This window comes from Bombyx mori, chromosome 13 (assembly GCF_030269925.1).
Source record: "Bombyx mori chromosome 13, ASM3026992v2".
In the NCBI taxonomy this organism is placed as follows: domain Eukaryota; kingdom Metazoa; phylum Arthropoda; class Insecta; order Lepidoptera; family Bombycidae; genus Bombyx; species Bombyx mori.
Genome location: NC_085119.1, coordinates 10929931 through 10951991, shown reverse-complemented (window position 1 = coordinate 10951991; position 22061 = coordinate 10929931). Strand labels below are relative to the sequence as shown.

Genomic DNA, 22061 nt, shown 5'->3' with positions numbered 1-22061 from the left:
CATGTGTTAAGGAAAATTGCGCATTAAGGGAAGGGTTTAGAGTATAATGTGACCCTTGAGTATAATTTACGTATTATCCGGCATAATATCATCAAATCGGAATTGAATTGCCTTTTAATTCGAATACTACAATATTCAACGCCTTTTATAAGTTAATAGCAATTTATTGATCGAAATCGAAAACTACAAAAATGAAAACTTGCTTGATATTCGCCTTGTATATTAATTATAATCACGTGCATTAGCTTATTGGAGAAGGCTTTTTGTGTACCTGGACGTAATCAATAACATATAGTCTTACAGGCTGACAAATAATTATATTCAGTCTAGACGGATAAGAGTATGTATGGACATACTTGGATTTTCAGGCGCATCGTGAAAGCAAATACTCTTTTTTGTTCAGAATGCGGACAGTGTGGGCTGGCTGAAATAATTTATAGAACTCATTGTTTTTATTGTTTTCAAAGACAGAGTATGATTAGGAATCGGTTTTGTTTTTTGTTTTTAAAGGTATAAAGTTTTCCACTATGCGGGTTGGTGTCTTCGCTCTGTAGAGCAGGACCACGAAGGTTCAAATATTTTTGGCGACTGCCTGTCGCTTCTAGTTCATAATTAATTAATTCATGGTTTAAATAAGAGTTTTCCTGGCATTTTTTTTAACGCAATTTAATATTTTACTAAATATTTACTACGTGTCGAAATATACTACCACAGACCCATCTCATGAGGGTCAACAGTCCTATGCTTACGTACTATGCTTACTACCCGAAAGCTGTAGGTGTTCATAATTGTGGATATTAATAAAGAAAATAATAAAAGCGAGATCGAATCGTAAAGCTAGTAGTAATATTTAATATGTTGTCAAAACTATCAATAAACTATTATTAAGCGAATTAAATGAATTAACCATAAGTGATCTCATTATTTAACATCAGAAAAGTTGATACCTAATGCGGTACGAACCTCGTAAAATTTGATTTTTAATTGTATGTTGTAGACGAGCGGCAGAGTTTACGGCCCACCTAGTGTTAAGTAGATGTTGGAACTCGGACATCACATCATGAACGCCATCAACCTTGTGGTTGAAATCGCGATCGCATTGTAAAATGTAACATCATAACTTCGTGGCAGGAATATGGATAGTGGTGGTAACTACACGTGCGAGTCACAATATGAACCTTCCTGTTATATCTTTATAATAAAGTCTTTCTATTCATTTTAATTTGTTTCGAATAGCATTACACGAACTGTATGCAAATGACATACGAATAAAGATAACAACGAAACATTAAAACAACAAAAACAGTTTTTTTTAATTGTGATATATTGCTTATCAATACAAATAACAAAATGTTTGTTTCTAAAATACGAAACTACAGTTTGGAAATGGATCGAAATGCTATTAAATGCAACATACAAGTTTATTATTACGAGGCATTGCGCTATCACAATAATACCTAAAGGTCTCCAAGCTGACCAACGTTAAGCCGATTGAAAATTTCCGATTTATTATTTAATATCTTAGCGAATTGTACAATATAATTATATATTACGTACTTTTACATAAAACAATCTCATATCTCCTGGAAAGGTACATCTAAAAGTAACATTAGGTTTTTAATCTTTAAAATTTTCCTACTTTATTCTAAATTTAGACATATTTACAAATTTAAGTACACGACAATTTTAAACACAAGCTTCGCTGTGAAAGCGCAAATACAATTGAGCATTAGCTTAACCCTTCATTAATTTGGAAGCTCTCCATCAAATTCACTCGATGCATTACAATAATTAATTTAACAATCGATACATTAAATAACACATTTATACACATCTCTATCATACTCATACACTCACAGCACAGTCCAATCAATAGTTTACTTTAAATAATATATATCTAGAAATGCATTAAGACTTGGTACGACATTACGCGGAGCCGTTATCGGTTCTCACTTTAAAAAAAATTTTGATTTCAATTATAATTAATACTTACAAACAAAAACAAACATAACATTTTACGGGTAGGTACAAAATAGAAAACTTGTGACATGATTTGTGTTAACATTTCAGAAATTAGGAGCTAATATCACTAATACGAGGAAAGAGATTCTTTATCGTAGAACGAATACCATCAAAGTCTTCGATGAAATTATCCTTCATGAATCGGACAAGAGATGTCATCCGATCCATAAAAAACGCTTCATTTCAAATCAGCATCCACAACGATATTTAGCACCACTCTTTTTTATTTACCGCTTAAGAATTAACAATCTCTACAATTCACATTGCCGTTTTGAAATGAAACTTACATTTACATTTTTATGAGACATGAGCTATGTTTACATTAAACTAGTCTAACTTAATTATTAGCTTAGTATAAACCCCGCACCATCACCAAAGATTGCACATAATACCCGATACTTTGATTTTTTAATTTGCAGTCATGCCTACATTTTAGGCCAGTGAAATATTACGCTGACTATTAAAAAATTAAGGTATTTTATTTATGACAAATTCTATTGTCAATATAATTTGTTAAGTCTTTGTTTACGGAATGTAACTACATAAATTCAGATTGGAAGACTTTTTTGATTCTATAAAATTTCACATAGGTTTCCACTTGTAACAATTTCATTTGATTAAACACTGGGAATTTAGTATCACAGTGGATGGTACATGGAATTTAAAGAAAAAAGTGGACGGAATGTATAGATTTGACTTCAAATATGTACTTTTATTCGTTTAACTGGAATCAGCTACATTGATGATCTAATCACATTTTCAATATTCACCAAAGCTAGCTAATTATTGAGACAAGCTCTCTGATTTTCTTGATTTATCACGTTTTGGTTAATTTTATACCATGGTGAATAAAGTCATGTGACTCCTGATTCAAATAATTAAAATACTTTAATTGTGTACTGGCATGGGCAGCTGACCCAGGAGTTGATTTGCGAATGCAGCATTCGTGAACTTGAAGTGTCTTTTGTCATAAAATTTGAGCAGTGCTGGAGAGTAGGGATGTTGCTTCTTCAGGTGCATATAGTGCTCTTCAGGCTCCGATGTTGTGTGTCCACATTCTTCACAAACGTACATCTGGAATCAATTTTTCAAATACAGTAATCGCTAAAAAGCTAGATATAAAACGAAATACGAACATTAAGTATCATTACAAAAATAAATAATTTATTATTAATTATATTCAAATCACCTTAGTCCTTCTTTCTTTGTAGGCATACGTGTGCTGGACTCCGTGCACTTTTAAGCAATGTGATTCCAGTGAGCATCTTTGGGTAAATGATTTTTCGCACAGATTACATTTATACGGTCTGACTCCGGTGTGCGTTCTTGTGTGTCTTTTAAGGTCGAATGTGTCATTAAATCCTTTGCCGCAAAATGTGCACAAGTATCGTTTTACATCAGAGTGGCATTTCATATGTCGGTTTAAGAGCCTCTGCAAGCTGAAATTTTTCGAGCAAACTCTGCAAACGAACTTTGTTGGGTCGTCTTCACTGACTAATACTTGTTTGTTTTTTTCTTCTTCCCTTTGTCTTGCGTTAGCTTCAGTCGCCAAAGGATTTTTGACACCATGTCCGCCATTGATGAATTCGAGAGGAAGCTCTGCTGGTAGTCCTAACTGTAAAAAAATAATGGATCGTTATTCAAAGTAACATTCACTGTACAATATTGATACTATTTCATCAAATTAAAAACAACTGATGGGTAAGTTTTATTTTCATTATTGAATTATAAGGCAGAGCTTAGTATTTAAACATGAACAATAAAACTTGACCACTAAGTTAAAGCATAAGTTGATTCAGGCTCGTATTATATACAACTTTGTTTCTGATGTTATTGTAACAAAAATAAAATTGTGAAATTGAACAACATATTAACAAGAAACAAAGCTTCGCCTTAAAATCAAATAATGCTTACCCTCTGTTGTAAAATTTGAATTTTTGTATCGGTGACAGAGCCTTTCTTCAGACTTACAGCAGCTGCAGGACTGATGGGAGTATTCTCCATATGACTGTTGCCATCTAACGAGTTGTTTCCACCGGGTGATGGAAGTGATACTCCTGTCGGTGAATCAAGGTCCAGTGGGTGACTAGAGAAGGGGAAGCCCGGTGACAGAATCTGTTGCCTTTGTTGAAGCTGAACATGAATTTGAAGCTGTTGCATTTGTCCTTCATTGTGTTGAAGAAGAGCAGGATTTAATTGCATTAATAAATCAGGACGTTCTTTAGCAAAGTTATAGGAAGGACTCTGTTCTTGGTTGGCAAATGCTAGATAGTTAGCCTTTTCATAATACTGTCTACTTAAATGTACTTGTTCAGCCAATGCTTCTATGTCTACAGCGTTATGAACGGAGTCCGGAGATATGGATGACGATTCTCGTACTTCTGAATCTGTTAAGGATTCTACAGGATTGTTTAACAAATCGGCAAAATCCTCAGTGGAATCCGACAAATTTCCTAAGATGCCTTCATTTGACCCAGGGAAGGTCAGTGTTGCGTTAAATTGATAATTGTCAATAACGTCTTCGACAACCATCGGATCGTCGAAATTACTGCTGTAATTACCAATAGCACCTAAATTTTCTAACTTATTCTCATAGTCTACTTCTTCATCTTTTAGTGCTAGTCCATAAGGAGCGTTTTGCATCAACGAGTACTGTTTGCTTTGTTCCGTAAAATTTGTTGTATTTTCGTTATTTTCACAGTCCATGTTGAATCCGTTAATCATATTGAATTCATTAGAGAAGTTGCTGTTTGCATTAAATGAATTTTGACCGTTTTTGGTTGATGGACCGAGTGTTTCGTAAAAAGGTGGGAGGCTACCAGTAGGTGGACTGTTAGGTCCATAATTAGATCGCCCATCTCGTCCATTACCACCGCTTCCTGATCCACCTCCAATAGCGCCACCGCCTCCTGAAGACGGAGCTGCACCTCCACTACCCGAGCTAAAACTGCCTGATCCTGTGCCGCTTTGTGAACCGCTACCAGAACTACTGCTTCCTGTCGATCGTCCATGACCGGCAGCGGCATTTAACATTCCTGGGACTTTGGTAGCAGGGCAATTTCTGAGCACTAAAACAGGTCGTGCTAAAATTCCGTTTGCAATTTTAGAACTGCTAGTTCTTCTTTGCTCTCTTATTTTCTTTTCTGTTTCTTCGTCTTCAGTCTCGCCACGTTTTTTGGCAATAACATAATCAATAGGCTGATCTTGTTCTGTTTCTGGAGGTGGTAGTGTTGTTGGAATTGTGACATCTTCCTTTTTGTTATCACGAAACTGCGACTGGGAAGGTGTTCTTTGAATAACAGACACTTTCTGACATGTAACATTGTTGTCAATACCAGGTGAAGGTTTTGATTCTGGAGATGGGCTATTTCTCGGAGGAAGTACCACAGGATCACTGTCTATTAACTTTTTCTCTTCTTTTACTAAAGGTTTGTCCTCCTGTTTTATCTCCTCTACCAAAACGGGTAAGTACTGTTTTCTTTCAGCTTGAGTAAGAACGTGTGAGCGATGACCGTAGGGAATATCGCCTCCAAGAATCGATGATATAAATCGTCTAGTTTCTTTTGTGCGATTTTCATGAGTGCCTTTGTTTTCTCCAAATACGTCACCATCTGAAAATAAAGATTTTTTTTTAGTTCTAATACGACTTAAGGAAAATATATAATAGATAGGTGAGGTTATGTGCCTACGTGATTAGAACGAATTGAACCGTCGTCGCGAAATCGCTAACGAGTTATTTTAATGCTGGCTGAGGCTCATTGACGTCATTGATAGGTATGCCTCCATAACGGTAATACTCGCCTCCGTATGCAAACACCCACACATCATGTGTACGTTTGGGGCGTTGTTGTAACTAGTGTAGCCGTATAACGAGATTTTATCTTGGCCTAAGTAAATACTCAGTATCAATACTGCATGTCCAAGTTCTTCAATAAATACGAATCTGATAAAAAACTGCGTTTTTTTGCTGCTTGCAGTTTTTTTAATAGTTTAGCTGGAAAACAGTCAATAACGTCTGTAATTTCAGTCCTTTTCATTTCCTTATACAGAGGTAACCCTACCAGAGACCGACCAAAAACATATTCGATGCTTAACAAATTCTAAAATAGGTACACATACGAATGGTTTGGTAGTCTAGCCGGTCATGGTCCTTTTAACAGGAATCTAAATATAATATTATAAACAGGTGTTACTAATAAACCTGTTTATGTATCAAGTATGCATAGCGGCAGATAAGGTAGCAAGCAGTCCACGTTCCACTTGAATTCAACGGAGTTGCAGAATATCGGACAAAATATCTTAAAAATACTCGAGATCATTCCCCGAGGTCTTGGACAATATCAACTATTTGAAAGAACGGAGGTAACACGACTGAAATTCTCACCAAGAAGCATGGTCACTTAGCTGCGAAAATCAGTCCAGAATTTAGTACCAAGCAGCATCTAGCTTCATTCTTGGATCTCACAGGTGTAATATACATGAGACCATTGGGAGCTTTTAACATTGCACATATATTTTTTTTTCTCATTTGTAATTTTACTAGTAAATTTGTTATACGACGAATCTACAATTGATCTTAATGTGTCTTGCCGTTCATGGTCGTTGGTAAAGCCAAGAGCACAATCAAGCCGCCACATTAAAATTTAAATTCGCAAATTATTCGTAGAAAATCAGTGAAAGTTACAAAGCTACAAACAAGTTCCCTTGCCCTTTCTTAGCTTTGTTGGGGACTCAAGGACGTTGCCTGGCATTGTGTGGAACCTTTTTTTATGCAGGGACCTGTAATTGTTCGCGCCGAAGCAGCCGGGCGTGACTCTACGCAGACTAATTTGGAATCTCTCCGTCCATAGAACACGGATTTAGTTGTACGGATATTTTTTGAAACGGCACGCACACATCCTTCGTCGGTGAGGTTTATAGCCATACTTAAGTGTCGTAAATGGGAACGTAAATATTTTATGTTTGCTTTTTGTCTGTAGCAGAGTTTCTTAGAAGCTCTAGTCATTACCCATTTGGCATAGTAGTTTTATCTCATGATGTTTTTTTTGTTTATATTTTAGAAAGTTTACAAATTTTAATATATTATAATTCAGGTAAATTCGATAATAAAAATAATTGTCTCTAAAAATAATAACTTTGGTTCAATGTCCATAATGTTTAATGTGGGATAATAATATATTATGGTAATTACATAAAATAATATGTTACATTTTACATTTAGGTATCTCTATAAAAATATATCTATACTAGCAGACCCAACCACACGTTGCTGTGGCTAAGGTTTTTGTTTCTATATAACACGCGGCCGGCTATGCTAATACCAAAAATTGACAAAGTAAGAACAATTGGATTTCACTGTATTGCGTTTACTACGAAATATATTTTCACTTATACTTTAGCCTCAGCAACACGTGGTGTTTATGCCATTAAATTGTAGCTTATGTGAAACGTTGGTATTTTAACACAGCGCCATCTATGAGATATTAATGTCAGACAGTATTGCAATTGTCTGTAAAAACTGATTTAAGGCGCCATCTGTTTTAGACTTATGAAGCTTACAATTAATAACAAAAATCAACATAAGAAATCATTTTATGGTTACTTAATAAATATTGCGACCATTAATCGAAATAAAAACCATCCTATTTTTCAAGTTGGATCAAACTGCACACGGTGTTCAAATTTAATTTAAAATCGGTTAAGTAGTTTAGGAGTCCATCGCGGACAAACAAAATGACACGTGATTTATATATATTAAGATTTACGAATCAATATTTAACGTTTATTATAATTATTATGATCAATAACATATTCAAAATTAAGTAGTATTGTGAAAGAACAGGAAAAGGTTACTTCGTTAGACGACTTCGACCCAGTGACCGTGATGCATCCACGTTGTCTCACTCGACGTCGATGAACATTGTTAGCGGTAGCCTTGCGTCACATCTATTATGATATCCACATACATCATACAGTTAATCAGTAATTAACTTTATTACAACACAGATGCGATCGTGATTTCTTACCTAGTCTATAATAATTTACCTCCATACAAGTGTGTGCCTATGCTAATTTTGGAGATCATTAGAAGATTTTACGTAATACGTCCTGTAGCTACTACCACTTCTCTGTCATTTGCCTATTATAGTAATTTTAACCTGTTATGCTATTCAATCTTTTACCAGTTTCTATACAAATTGGTTGATCTAAAATCTAAATCTTTAGCTATTCTATCAGCCCACAGACGTCCGCTGCTGGATATATGCCTCCCCCAAGGCTAGCCACAGCGATCGGTCCTTATTAATTATTTTTTATTTCTTTGCCTAACAAATTGTAGGTATCCTAAGGGGCTATTTCAATTACGTGCAGAATGGTTTTTAAATTGTCATGGATACAATGTTGTAGTCTCGTACCACTGTGTAGAATAGGGGAAGTAAAAATGTATTTTTGTTTTATTTAATTTAATTTTATTGCTTAGATAAGTGGACAGTGGTTTCTGGAGCCCATACCATCTACAACGTAAATGCGCCACCCACCTTGAGATATAAGTTCTAAGGTCTCAAGTACAGTTACAAGTTTGTCTCAATACAATGGTTCAAAAACAGTATTAATAAACCTTATTCATTCATGGTCATGATTTTGGAACAAAAAGATATTTGTTTTCAAATCATATATCCACAAGTAAAAATTTAGTCTAGAAAAATATTATAATAAAATAACCAACAAAATGAAAATCTTACAATGAACACTCGACTAGCATAACGCTTATGTAAAACAAGAATTGTACCACTTATTATATATACGAGCTACATTTAAATAGTGCGGTTTTCATTCTAAAACGGTAAGTCAAGGCCCCGTAATTACTATGTCCATATCTATTCGGTTAGTTGCCGTTTCCTGTCGAGAAACAAACGCAACCTTGGCAGCGAACACTCATTATTTGGCTATTAACGGCAGCCTTCTTCGCATCGGTTTTCGGCAATAATTAGCGATTCTGAGCCAGATGAGTTTTTGTAACAATTAGAGTGGTGCCGACCGTTTGGTTTTTTTTATTACATATAACGTTTGATTTGCGATCGAGCAGATTTAGATTGAATTATCAGTAAAGTTAAACAAACATGATAATCTGCAATATGTACGTTAATGTTTAAAGCAATTGAGGCTTTGATCTTCCCGATTTTATCTTATATCTTTTTATATACATATATTGATATTTAGGCGGTTTGTTTCTCTGCTTCTAATTTAGTTTGCATTACTACTCGATATTGATTGATATTTGTTTTAATAGAATTGAAATTTTTATTGCTTTAAATTATATAGTTGATACCATAAAATATCAGAACAAGTCGCGATTTTATCTCGAAGCATTGTTTTTTTTCTTCAAAAAGCCATTTATCTTCAGCTACGGCCTTAACAAACTTGGAAGGAAAGTCAAGCTAACGCTTACAAATTATATCAAATGCTTAATAAGCCGGCAGTAAAACTGGCTTGGGGCATCAATAAAAACTAGCGAGGCAACGGGGCGGGCCGACGTGTCCTTGCGGCCGGGGTTATCGGACGCCGTTAGCATTTAACACATTTTAAACTTAAGACTACGAAGAACCGCTTCGTACATAAAATTCAGTTGAGGCCTTTTCCGTAAGTACCGATAGCACACGATACATGGGAGCTCGTCTCACTCGCACTACGGAATCGGTTAAAGGTCATCGCTTTCAAGGACATTTTTTGTTTAAGAAAACATTTAACATACGTGCGACCGTATGTGAAGAACGTTCGAACCATATGTGGCGAATTTCGCACATTTCGACTTTTGGAATTCGACAATCGCCGAATTTATTTAGATTATTACAGAACACTGTTGCCGTAAAATAAGATATTACAGTTAACATTGAAGAAAGGTTGTGAAAACCTGAACGGAAATGTTCACACGCTCGACTTTTGTTGTCCACAGACACGTAGTTACTTAACCATGAGCTGAAAATGTCCAATTTAAAGTAGGTACCTGCCCGCCTTCCTACGCCCGTGACGCCTACTAAATGTAATTACTTAACCTTCCGTAGGTTTTTCAAAGTCGATTCTGTATAAAAAGCCGTAGATCTAATACGTCGCGTCGCCTCTAAAGCAACGGTCGCAAAAACTGTTCAACGCTTTATTATTATTTTGATCACGGCGTGAATCACAACCAGATTTGGCAAGGGTTAATGACCCAAATGTGTTTAGCAAAGTGTTCAAGGCTAACGTCGACTATTCCGGCTGGTTAATAGAAAAAATCCGGTATCGAAGAAGGCGATCGCTCAGGTTGTTTTCGACGTTCTTCAATTTCGTTGAAGGCAACTAGAATTATTATTACGCCACTAATATAAACGTTAAAATGGTTACCGTTAGTTTTTTTAAGTTAACCTGTTAAAAGACACAAGATTGATTTCAATATCAATTTTTTCATCTATCAGTCTGACGATATAATTATTAATGATGAATTTTGAATTGCATTCGGAAAGAAAACATATAGACTGTCATTTAGAAGTCAGGCGGGTCGTAGAATCCTTGAATTACAATGTCGTTTGGGATATCTAGACGTGTAATACAGAATACTAATGCTGCCTGCGATACAAATTTCTGTTGTTTATGGGAAGCACACTAAAACATGTCGTTTCGTGCAAGAATTTTTTACTAGACTGGCCACGGTATTGTACACATGGAATGTCCTCACTTATACGTGTCCGTCCGTGGGCGGTCTCCAGTAAATTGCTCCAAAATACACGAAATGATTATCTTTTATTGCAGCATGACACAACAATGGAGGAGATGACCTTAAGTTTGCAAGATTTAAGACTTAAGCGCTTGGCTATTTATTTTACCTGCATTAATAATCTACACGACATATTTTATACGTGACATTAACATAAATTCCCAATCTCTTAACTATGATCCTTCTTTTATTGTACGTTTTTTTGATTCAAGGATTCAAAATGTCAGACCATTATGCTTAAGTTACAGGGGATTTAGTTTAAAATTATTAAAGAATTTCGACTTTGGTGGTCGCTTATGGCAAGATAACGCAAGCGACGTTGACGTAGATGACAGAGCCATTGTTTAAAATGGTTTTTGAATTGTAAGTATCACTACTTATATACGGAAACTGGTTGTATGTTTTACTACATATTCAGTGTTAAAGAGATATGAGTTAAGTGCATTGATAACAGTGCGGTAATTCTATGTGACTTTAACATCAACACTTTACAATGTAAACATGAGAATTATGTTCGGAAATATAGTGAAATAGTTATCACTATTTCATATAATAATATTTGTTTATCGAGAATTGAATATTTTTGTTTCACATGTATGGATATCGTTAGTGCCGTTAAATCGGCTAAACTTAAGTGGACAGTCCTACATGATTTTTCCATACAAAATTTCAGCAGCAAAAATCGGTTTTGCTGTGCCCTTGGTATTGCTGGCGCCCAAGAGCGAAGTTGCCCACTCACTATTAGATGAGCCGTTAATTCGTCTGCCTGTAGATGGCAATTAAAAAAGTTCGCAATTCTATCAAAACAGGCGGCATAATTTAAATTTGTTTATGTCTATACTAATATATAAATCTACAGCGGTTTTTACGGATGTTCCGTTATAACTACTGAATCTTGCATCCGATTGCCTTGAAACTTGGTATCCATGTACAAAATACATGTTCTTAATGGATAGGCTAATGTTTATATGAGTGTTGGACTCCCTGCACCAGTTGCGGGGGCGTTAATGATGAGAATCTTTGTGTAGGTGAGAAATAATACTGTTAATTTTAAATGCCTAGCGAAGCGGACGGATACAGCTTGTATTTAATAAAACTACAAAATATCCCACATTTGTTGCTAAATCCCGAAATCTTGGGAAACCTTAAGAAATGTTCGTCCCGTTCTAACGCTTGTATTTAAGAGAGACGGAAAAACTTACCGGACCGGCATGCACGTGTAATGTGTGCCCGGACCCAAAAATACTTCTAGAACTCATTTTGAGCACATAATAAATAATATGTAAGTAATTTTTAATATTAACATATAGGTATCTCTTCATTTATTACGTATCATATAGTGCATTTATATAAAATTTATATGATGGATTGACATTAAATTGGTTATTCACTGATTGTTTAATTCAGAAAAATTGCTTGTGATTTTTTTCCAAGAATGGAAAGTTTCACAGGCTATTAACATTATTCTGCGTAAATCCATATTTCATTGTAAAATTCATCCAGGTTTGTAAAAATAACAAACATTCTACTATGATAGGCATATGCTCTAGATTCAGGTTATTTTTGTTGTTTCACGTATTTATCATTTTAATCGTATTAATTGAAATTTAAATTAAGACGTACGCGTTGTAATTTAAGAAGAAATAAAAATTAAAAAGTTGAAAACAAAAGTTAACGAGAACAATTCGCCACAGAAAGTAAATATTGTCTTGAAGATGTAACAGATGTTTCTTAACAATGAAAAAGAAATATGAATAGTAACGGAACTAATAAAATTATCCTCACACGTGCCGTAATTAAGTTTGCGCAAGTGCCGTATGAAACCGAATACATGGTGTTTGCGCATGTCTCTTGGCACATTACTTACACTTCCGTTTCAAGTTATTTCAATGCAGGAAATTACCCATTAATCGATGAGAATTTAATTAATTATTGCTATATTACACACACAGTTCGAAATTAACAAATTACGTCTGCGTGTTTTACTTTGTAATTTTTAAACTATTTTTCGCCATCAACCAGGAAATTCTAAGAGGATGGTTCGAACATCAAAACTATCAAGCCCGAATCCGGGGTGATATTTATTTTAAACTTCGTTAATCAATCAGTAAGTAATTCAAGTATGTGAAATTTATTATAAAAATATTAAAAATCGTTAAAATATTCGGATTGTTTCTCTTTCTTGTTCCTTCTTAATAGTTGGAAAAATTATTAATCCAAAGCACGTGCGATACGTCGTATCTTTGTACCGAGGCTTGTAAATAATAATATATCGATCGGTGAAAGACTATTGGTTTAAGCGACGTTTCGTTTAAAACGCGAAATTCATCTTTGTAATTAAAAATTCCACTTCATTTGGTATTAGTATCAAGATATTATTACCAAATTTTAAGCTTTAAATGGCTCTCCTGTACGGTTCAAAAATGTCTTTTAAACCACCTCTCGATATAACATATATTTTCATTTTCGTAAACTTTATGATATCAATCAATATGCTATGTCGGTCTATTGTTTCCTCAATATAACAAATTGGTCTCGAAGTTGCGCACCGCATCGCACCTGCGCCACCGGTATTCTGTAATGACAGTTGACATTTAGCAAACGATCTTGCGGTCGTTCGTAATATAAACGAAGTCATGACTTGTACTTGAAAATTGTAGCGATATTCGTAACTGGCTTTGATATTACTTGTACCTAATTGTGTGTCGATTTGTAATGTTACATATTAAATGTGTTTCATTCGTTTTATTGAAATGACAGTTCTTTTTAAGTATATATTCCTTTGATTTTGAACTTCTTTTCAAAACTTTGAACTTCTGGTGGTAGGACCTCTTGTGAGTCCGCAAGGGTAGGTACCATCACCCTGCCTATTTCTGCCGTGAAGCAGTAATGCGTTTCAGTTTGAAGGGTTAGGCAGCCGTTGTAACTATACTAAGATCTTAGAACTTATATCTCAAGGTGGGTGGCGCATTTACGTTGTAAATGTCCATGGGCTCCAGTAACCACTTAACACCAGGTGGGCTGTGAGCTCGTCCACCCATCTAAGCGATAAAAAAAATATTATGTTGTTAGAATTAAATGTAATACTAATTTTTGAAGTTTGTGTATCATCTGTGCAAGTAAAGGTTGACTGGAAGAAATTGGTTACAGAGATAAATCTACCCATTGTACTTTAGTTTCATCATTTCTTTTATCCTCGCATCAAATAGAAGATAATAGTCATTTTTCTTCACATGCCGCGAATACATATTTTATAACTTTTGAAACATCATCATCATCATCATCATCAGCCTTTATCTGCCCACTGCTGGACATAGGCCTATTGAAATTTGAAATTGTTGAAATTATTAAAAATTATTAAAATTAAAAATTAAAAATTGAAATCCTATTTTAAACGTCTATGGCTTTTTATTCATTTCGCAGACGGGTCACGGCCCACCTGTTGTTAAATGGTTACAGATACCCATAGACGCCACAACGTGAATACTGCCATTCTTTTTTGTTTATTGCTTAAATTCGCCTCGAGCCTCAAGGTATATATTACAAATACACTCTTACTTTACTATTATATACTTTTTTGGTATATTGTCGTTATTTTGGTGTACCTAAGTGTAAAAAAGTGTTTTGTATTTAGTATACCGGTGTAGAATGTATTCAGTAGGAGACATCGCATCGATGCCCGCATTTAAGTTTAACAAAAAGAGCGTTATGTGGGCATATAGGACATCTGCAGATATAAGGCCCATTCCTAGAACAACTTGTTCGGTCACGTCACGTGCAACGCATCTTGATCCGGTACACGCAAAAAACAAATGGCCCTTAAGCGCCCTTGAAAAACCGTTTACGTCACGAATATTTTGGCAATCGGGTGTTCACTATGTATTAACATCCAACTGTAGTCCGAATTGCGTGGCCAAAGGATCTTACGCGATGAAAATCTATTCGAATATAAATCGGGCTAATAAAAATTTCGAATACAACACCGGCCAGCACTAGCAACTACAAAAAGATAACTACATATAATCGGGTGACAGTAATAATGAGCATTTAAGAGGAATACTGAAGATTCCATATTTTCCTCGCATGCTCCTTCCCTCCACTTTAGTCTAGTGCGGATGGGGTTTATGTTGAAACTACTATAAGTTCTGCTTTCTAGCGTACTAATGCAATTAATACCGATTTACGGCTCAAGGTAACGCTGGGCGAGTTGGTTGTGCATCAATGCTACTAAAAAAACAAATTTGCTATTTTATTCGAAAAATCACTGCTTTAGGCTATTTTAGGCACAACACGTTGGCGTGAATGAGTACAGAATAAACAATAGACTTGTCCGCTGATCCATAACGGTCAAAGGGTCACTAAATCGGCATCTAGAATGCCAAAGTCACGTAAAGTTGTACGAATTTAATGTGTTCTTGAATTGGCTGTATATTCGTTTTAAGTAAATCGTAATGGCGTAAAACAATTATGCGCTTCGCTGTCGTTCCGAGAACAGATTTACTGTACCTATTCTGAACGTAATCGTTTTTTTATGATCGCCAATCTTTGTAAAAGCAAAACTTTAAAAATGGTAATACAATGGAGGCAAGGCAAGGATACACAATGCATCGGCCGCATGGCGGAATGAATATTTCTTTTTCCTGAACGTGTAAAGATGCAAATCTTTAACTGTTCGAAAATGGCAACATGCGATAATGTTCCTTGCGTTCTTGCTTTTTGTTTTGTTTCTAATACCGTTTAACAATGCAGAAGTTAAATGAGTTGTAGTCAGGTATCGGTAAGATTTAGTACGATATAATTACGACCGCTTTTTTATGAAACCTGGTTGTAGAAGATTAGAAGCAATGTAGAATAGTTGTAAATATACTCGTGATATGAGATAAAACAGATTAAAAAAAGATTAATTAATTTAACTCTTAACTTATTTAACTCTTACTTTTTGGTGTTGGTGTTAGTTTGTTATTGCAGCACTTTGACATTTTCGTTTTGCTACTTGAGTTTTAGTTTAGTTTAGGTTTTAGTTTCGTTAGCATAACCTGTTAATAATAATTCATGGGTTTCAGAATAAAATTTTCTTTGTTCATTATGCAAAACGCTGGTGAACAACATACTAACGTTTACAAAGTATGTACTATATGCACTTGGAAAAGTTTTGATTCAAATTCAACTGTCCGTATTTAATATGCAAAAAAAGCTTCAAATACCAAAAAATACTAACTTTTACTTAATTTGTTAGTGGGAATTTCATTATATTTATTTTTATGCGAAATTCAGTTTTGTGTTTGTTCGATCATCTCGTAGCAAAAGATTAACACGATAGTGAAAAACTAAAATGTCTGACATTAGTTGTTACAAATTTAACAGGAGACATATATCTATTATAACGTTACTTTATTATTGTCATAGGATTAGGGTGGATTTGAAAGTAACATGGAAATATGAATAAAAATTCCGAAGTAGTTATTTACGATTAAAGATTACGATTATAGATGCTCTTTAAATGAGCCGATTATAATTCTATAACGAATACGTTGCTCTGTTCCGAGATGAATCATTAAAGTCGAGCCCTTGACCGTAATACGTTCGAGTATATAATTTAATTGACACAGACGGTCCGTGAAAATTCATTATAGGATTTTGTTATTTATTTTATTGCAGAGATGGATCAACTCAGATAAGTCGATGGCTTTAAGTAGATACCGAATACCTTAAACCAAGAATTATGAATGCCAATTTCAGAATTAAAGTTTATATAACCGCATAAGATAGAATTTATTTCTTGGTGCATCTCGTGCTAATTCATATTACAGTCTATAAACAGTAAGTAAGCAAATTTTCGTTTTGCATCCTAAAAAAAAACATGATACAAAATTTCTTCTTAGTCGGAAACTTTAGTTCATCTTTGAGTTTTTGATTATCATCGAAAGTTAAGTCATCATTACATTTAATATTCGTTATAAGAATAATTCTCACTAGCGTTTTGTAGGGTTAGAAATGTCATAATCAAGACAATCTAAGCGTGTTAGTATGATAAATCGGATCAAGAGAAAAGAATTTGGTGAGTTTCACGGTACATTTTTAATGTTTTTTTTTTATTGCTTAGATGTTTGGACGAGCTCACAGCCCACCTGGTGTTAAGTGGTTACTGGAGCCCATAGACATCTACAACGTAAATGCGCCACCCACCTTGAGATATAAGTTCTAAGGTCTCAGGTATAGTTACAACGGCTGCCCCACCCTTCAAACCGAAACGCATTACTGCTTCACGGCGGAAATAGGCGGGGTGGTGGTACCTACCCGTGCGGACTCCCAAGAGGTCCTACCACCAACCTTTGACTTTAACACTATTCTATCACCTCTTCCCGTTTATTTAAACGAAATTATTATTCTATGGATTTTTGGTTCGACGTATGTTTGTTGCATAAACCAACAAAAATCTTTATTAAAAATGTAATTTCATAACTTCTCGTTTTTTTTCTTCTTCTTATAACCGTAAAATATTCAAACGAAGGTCATCAACTATGTGTAACTGTATAATTCTTACGAAATCACGAGACGACAGATGACTCGGAAGTAAACAGTGAAATGAAGGATACTTTATTAAACAAAAATATTAAAGATTCAAATAGTTTTTCTTCTACATGGTAATTTAAGAACATGATTCGAAGGGACGAGAGCGCAACCCGTTGAAGTCTTTTGTACGCGACGGGAATTTAAACATCTTACACAATTTTATTGTGAATTCATAAAATAATATTTAATTAATTAAGTATTGGTTAGATTTTGGCGAATATTAATTACGTAAATTATGATTATTATAAATTAATTACAATTAGTTGATTATTATAAATATTGCACACATAAACTGTTCGTTCTACATAATTGTAGATTGGTTCAATAATAATAATAATACAAGCATTTTTAGAATACAACACGTTGAAGAACTTATTGATCAACGCAAGATATATAGTTTTTTACATATTTTTCACAATCCTGTGTTTTCTAATCATGATTATTATTTAAAAAAAATCGTGATAAATATTCGAAATTTCGAAAAATACATTCGTGTAAACGATTATAGATAATAATCGTAATCGTAAAATAATAATCGATAAACCTGAGATGACACTTATAAAGTTCACCACGTTCCTTGTAATAAATAGCTGTATGTTTGTTTGTTTTGTAAATGATCTATATAAAGCTTCAATTATGAACCAGCGAAATGGAATATAATCTGTTAAATATAGCCTGTTACTTGTGACAGTTGTTGAGTTATATTTCTAGTTTGTTCTTCAGTCTGTCTCCTAACACCAATCCAATCGTGGCCTCTGGTAGTTATTCATTGCTTTTTCCGCTATTCCTTATGCAGACATCTTTTCATTAATGTTTGGGAAGAGGGTCATTGTGCAATGAGCCCTCTGCCTTGGATATAAATTTTGATGTACATATTTTTAATATGTGTGGTGTACCAGAATCAGCTTGTGTACACTTCCACGCCCTCTGTTAATATAATATATGCTAATACAGAAAATAACTCGTGTAGGTTACTAACAAAACGGATCTTTCCCCACATTGCACTTCATGCCCCTATACACTTCGCAACGCATATATGACCTTCACACACCTCCAGCCCTATTCCCTACAGGTGAAAACGCACCTGTAATTACTTGATAAGACTTTTACATCTATTTTTGTGCTCTTTAAAAATCAAAAGCGAAATATGCGGGTTCCGTCTTTGTTTATATATTATTCGTTTTTATTTCATTACTTTTCGCAGGTTGAAAGTGACATAGTTTGGCTTATGTAGTGCAATTCAGTACATGCAATTTATTAGCTTTTTTTAAATGCTTGATTCGGATCTCTTTTCGGGCCAACGTTACACGCAAGCATCTTATTGAAATAAAGTTTGATGTACTTATAAAACTTTTGTGAACATTATTATTGTAATATAGTGCTTTTCTGCTATTTAAGAGTATAATTCAGTACACTTTCATCATGTTAGGGTTCATTTGGGATCGTCTTAACGTATAAGGTCTGAAAATGGAGCGAGGGCAAAGATTTCCTTTTTTAGGTTTTAACCAAAGCTTGTCTTGAAGCATCATTGAAATATGTCGTTACTTCTGCTTACAACAAAAAGTAATTACGATACAAAATAAGTTTTAGAATGTATGTGCTAAGATTATTGTTGCATAAAGTAAGTTGTGAACCTATTTGAATTGTTCCCGGATAGACTTTTCTGGATGATTGATAAATTGAATTAAAAAGTTACGTGGGGGCGAAATAATTTAATTACTCCCGATAAATTTTGGAAAACAAAAGCTAATTAAATAAGAAAGTGACAAAAATAGTAATGTTTTAGTCAGCTAATTCAATTCACTTTCCTGACAATTGTATAAATAAAATAATTCATAAAAAGTTTCAGTCGTGCACTACATAATTTTTATCTTATTATCACAGAACAGAAACTTAACATTGCAATTGAAAAGTTGAATATTCAATGTAGAACAAATATGTGTATGTATTTAATTAGCATTCTATTGTTTTCGATTTTTCTTTTCTGTCTGGATTATGTAGCTCGAAATTCTTAAATCACATGCGTGAATGCGTGATATTTCTGCGTAGTATATAATATTATACATTATTTCAAGTTTTTTGTTTGAATATATATCTAAATTATATATATCTAAAAGTGTAATTGTCCGGGAGCAAATTTTATGCAAATACGGTACACGCACGCGTCATGGATGTTAATTATATTGAAATGACAGTCGAGATTGCGGTGACTAACCTAAATACAAAGCGAGTAGCGGCCGGAAGTCGTGCTATTGTGCCGCAACCATTGACACCTCGGTGCCTGCATCATCCGGTCTAATCCAGTACCGTATCATGAGTAGAACGTCATCACTCATATTCCACGGTCAGTGTGGTGACTATGGACGAAGGACTCTCGGGGCGGTTTTATCCGAGGGACACCATAAAGACATTCTCGGCTCACTTTAAAGAAATAAGGACCAAAAGGATTTTCTCCGAGTAGTCCATTTCAAATAGTATCTCTGATTTGACTAAGCTCCTGTTTAGTTGACCGATCGTATACAAGATTACATTATTTAATATTCTGAACTGAATTCACATGTACTTGATTAATGTTATTTATACAAACGATTTTAATCTCAGTCACTTTAACATATCTTAAGATCGAATGCCATGAATTTGCAATTCGCCATATTATATTATTATTCAAAACACAACCGTTGTCGATACCATCAATCGGCTACAAAAGGATTTAGGGAGTACTGACATTCATATTTTAGAAGAAAAAAAAAAAGACGAAGCGACCATTTTAAATTGATACGTGAAGACGAATGTTTAGCACATCTACCTATATGAGTAAACATTTCGTGGAAAATCGCAAAAACACGACAGTTATATGAGTGATTCACGCATATTAACTACCTGAGACCGTTAAAATCTGCATGACGATGTCTTATTACATTTGTATTATTATTGTTGGATGAAAACTCAAAAATTGTTGTTAAAACTTCGGATAGTATTGAACTGAAATTAAATAAGCATCGGTATTTTCAGAAATTTTAACTGTGATTTTTCATTGAATGTCAAGTAAGTTGTTGGTCGAATAAAATACAAATACTCAAAGTTATCAATGAAATAAAAAGGAACGACAAAATATTAGGGTCACAGAAGTCACACGCTTGTCGCAGGTAGATTAAATGTTTGAGGCGGCCTTAGAACTGGATTCTGGCTTTTCAAGTGCATGTTTTTTTGCGAGTATCATTTGAGCAGGGAATAGATCCAAGACACAAATTGATATGGCGATATTAATCCCAGTGAAGGTTAAATGCCATCTTGAGAATAATTTAATGGACAGTTACTAATGCAATCACTTTAGAACTTGACATTGAATTGTGCTACCCACTGTTAGATCGGCAAAACAACAACGTTAACTTATTATCAATGGTCAGCATCTATTATTTGTGTTAAATACCGGTTGGCCGGGAACTCTGATTTAGAAGTGCAGAAGTGTAGCGAATTATTGAAACTTACCAGTGCATTCCTTTTCTTTATCCTTTTTCGAAAGGAGCGGTAAGGGGCCATCGTCAAGCGGAGAATCGGGACAGAGCGGGTCAGTCTTGCTGGCGAGCAACTCCTGGCCTTCCTGCAGCTCCAGTTGCTGCTCATGGAGTCGCTTCTTAATCCAGAAGATTTTCGGCATCTTCGGGCGCTAATAAACACTGCACTCGATCCTAGTGTTCGTGTCTGTCACTTTGTCTATTTAAAATTCACATGTAAGCATCTTATAACCACTGCACGTAATGTTTCCTCGCGTTGTTGATGTTTGTTTGTGCGTGTAGGCTAGCGGCACATGCAGTACCGTTGGCCGCTTCGTTAGGACTGAGAGCTAGTGTGCGGTGCTCGCGACACCGTTGCCAGAACAGGTCCGCCCCCGCCCCGAGCCGCCCGCCCGTCTCTTGCGCCCGCGCACCGGCTAGGCTCCTCGACACAACACCGTCCATATTATAGTTCTCGGTCTACACCACCGCCTATTCCAGTAAAAGTGCTATTTTGTGTTGCTTTATCCGCTGTTGTTCAAAATATGATTGTACTTTATAATCAAAATTGTATGTAGTGCAACCAATACATTAATTTTTCAGTGTACTTAAAAATCTGCGAAAAGTGTTCAAAGTTACCCAAATTGATTCAAATGGTTTTTTTTTTATTGCATAGGTTGGAGGACGAGCTCACAGCCCACCTGGTATTAAGTGGTTACCGGAGCCCATACATATGTACAACGTAAATGCCGCCACCCACCTTAAGATATGAGTTCTAAGGTCTCAGTATAGTTAGCATTAGCAATAGCAACGGCTGCCCCACCCTTGAAACCGAAACGTATTACTGCATCACGGCAGATATAGGCAGGGTCGTGGTACCTACCCGTGCGGACTCACAAGAGGTCCTACCACCAGTAAGTGATAGTGTTAGAACTGGTAAAATCTTCAAGTACTGATTCATCTAAAAAAGTATATTTTGATTTGCAATTTCAATTATGTCAATGTACTCAATAATCTTTCATTTAACTAGTTTTTAATTTAAGTAGCCATTTCTTCGATGAAAGATGAATATTCAACCCATTCTTCATTGCATCGCGTACTTGAATGATTGCTGCAAAATATTTCGCGCCAAGCAGCTCGATTCTCGGTGAAGATGGAAATATTCACACGCCATGAAAAAAAAAACGGAATTGTTTAATACAAAATTATAACTTACACGTACA

The 22061-nt window shown here is 35.0% G+C and overlaps 1 protein-coding gene across 2 annotated transcripts; it reads right to left on the bottom strand.

The window, feature by feature from the left end:
* Positions 1 to 1402: 1402 nt before the first annotated feature.
* ovo (protein) lies at positions 1403 to 21258 on the bottom strand. 2 transcript variants are annotated; one of them, XM_021348991.3, is made up of 4 exons: positions 20834 to 21258; positions 3937 to 5633; positions 3212 to 3637; positions 1403 to 3096 (listed from the first exon to the last, which is right to left on the bottom strand). In XM_021348991.3, the coding sequence occupies exons 1-4, from the start codon at positions 21000 to 21002 to the stop codon at positions 2911 to 2913; spliced, it is 2478 nt and encodes an 825-aa protein (XP_021204666.2). In that variant the 5' UTR covers positions 21003 to 21258; the 3' UTR covers positions 1403 to 2910. The 2 variants fall into 2 exon arrangements, with proteins under 2 accessions (XP_021204666.2, NP_001166866.1); NM_001173395.1 differs by having other exon boundaries at positions 2911 to 3096; positions 3994 to 5633; positions 20834 to 21163.
* Between the last annotated feature and the right edge of the window lie 803 nt (positions 21259 to 22061).

Excerpts from the sequence above, each read along its gene's own strand:
- ovo (XM_021348991.3), bottom strand. The coding sequence starts at position 21,002 with ATGCCGAAAATCTTCTGGATTAAGAAGCGACTCCATGAGCAGCAACTG. Across the intron at positions 5,634-20,833 it reads TAAAGAAAAGGAATGCACTG|ATGGTGACGTATTTGGAGAA; the intron begins GTAAGTTTCAAT and ends CTTTATTTTCAG. Across the intron at positions 3,638-3,936 it reads TTCAAATTTTACAACAGAGG|TTAGGACTACCAGCAGAGCT; the intron begins GTAAGCATTATT and ends ATTTTTTTACAG.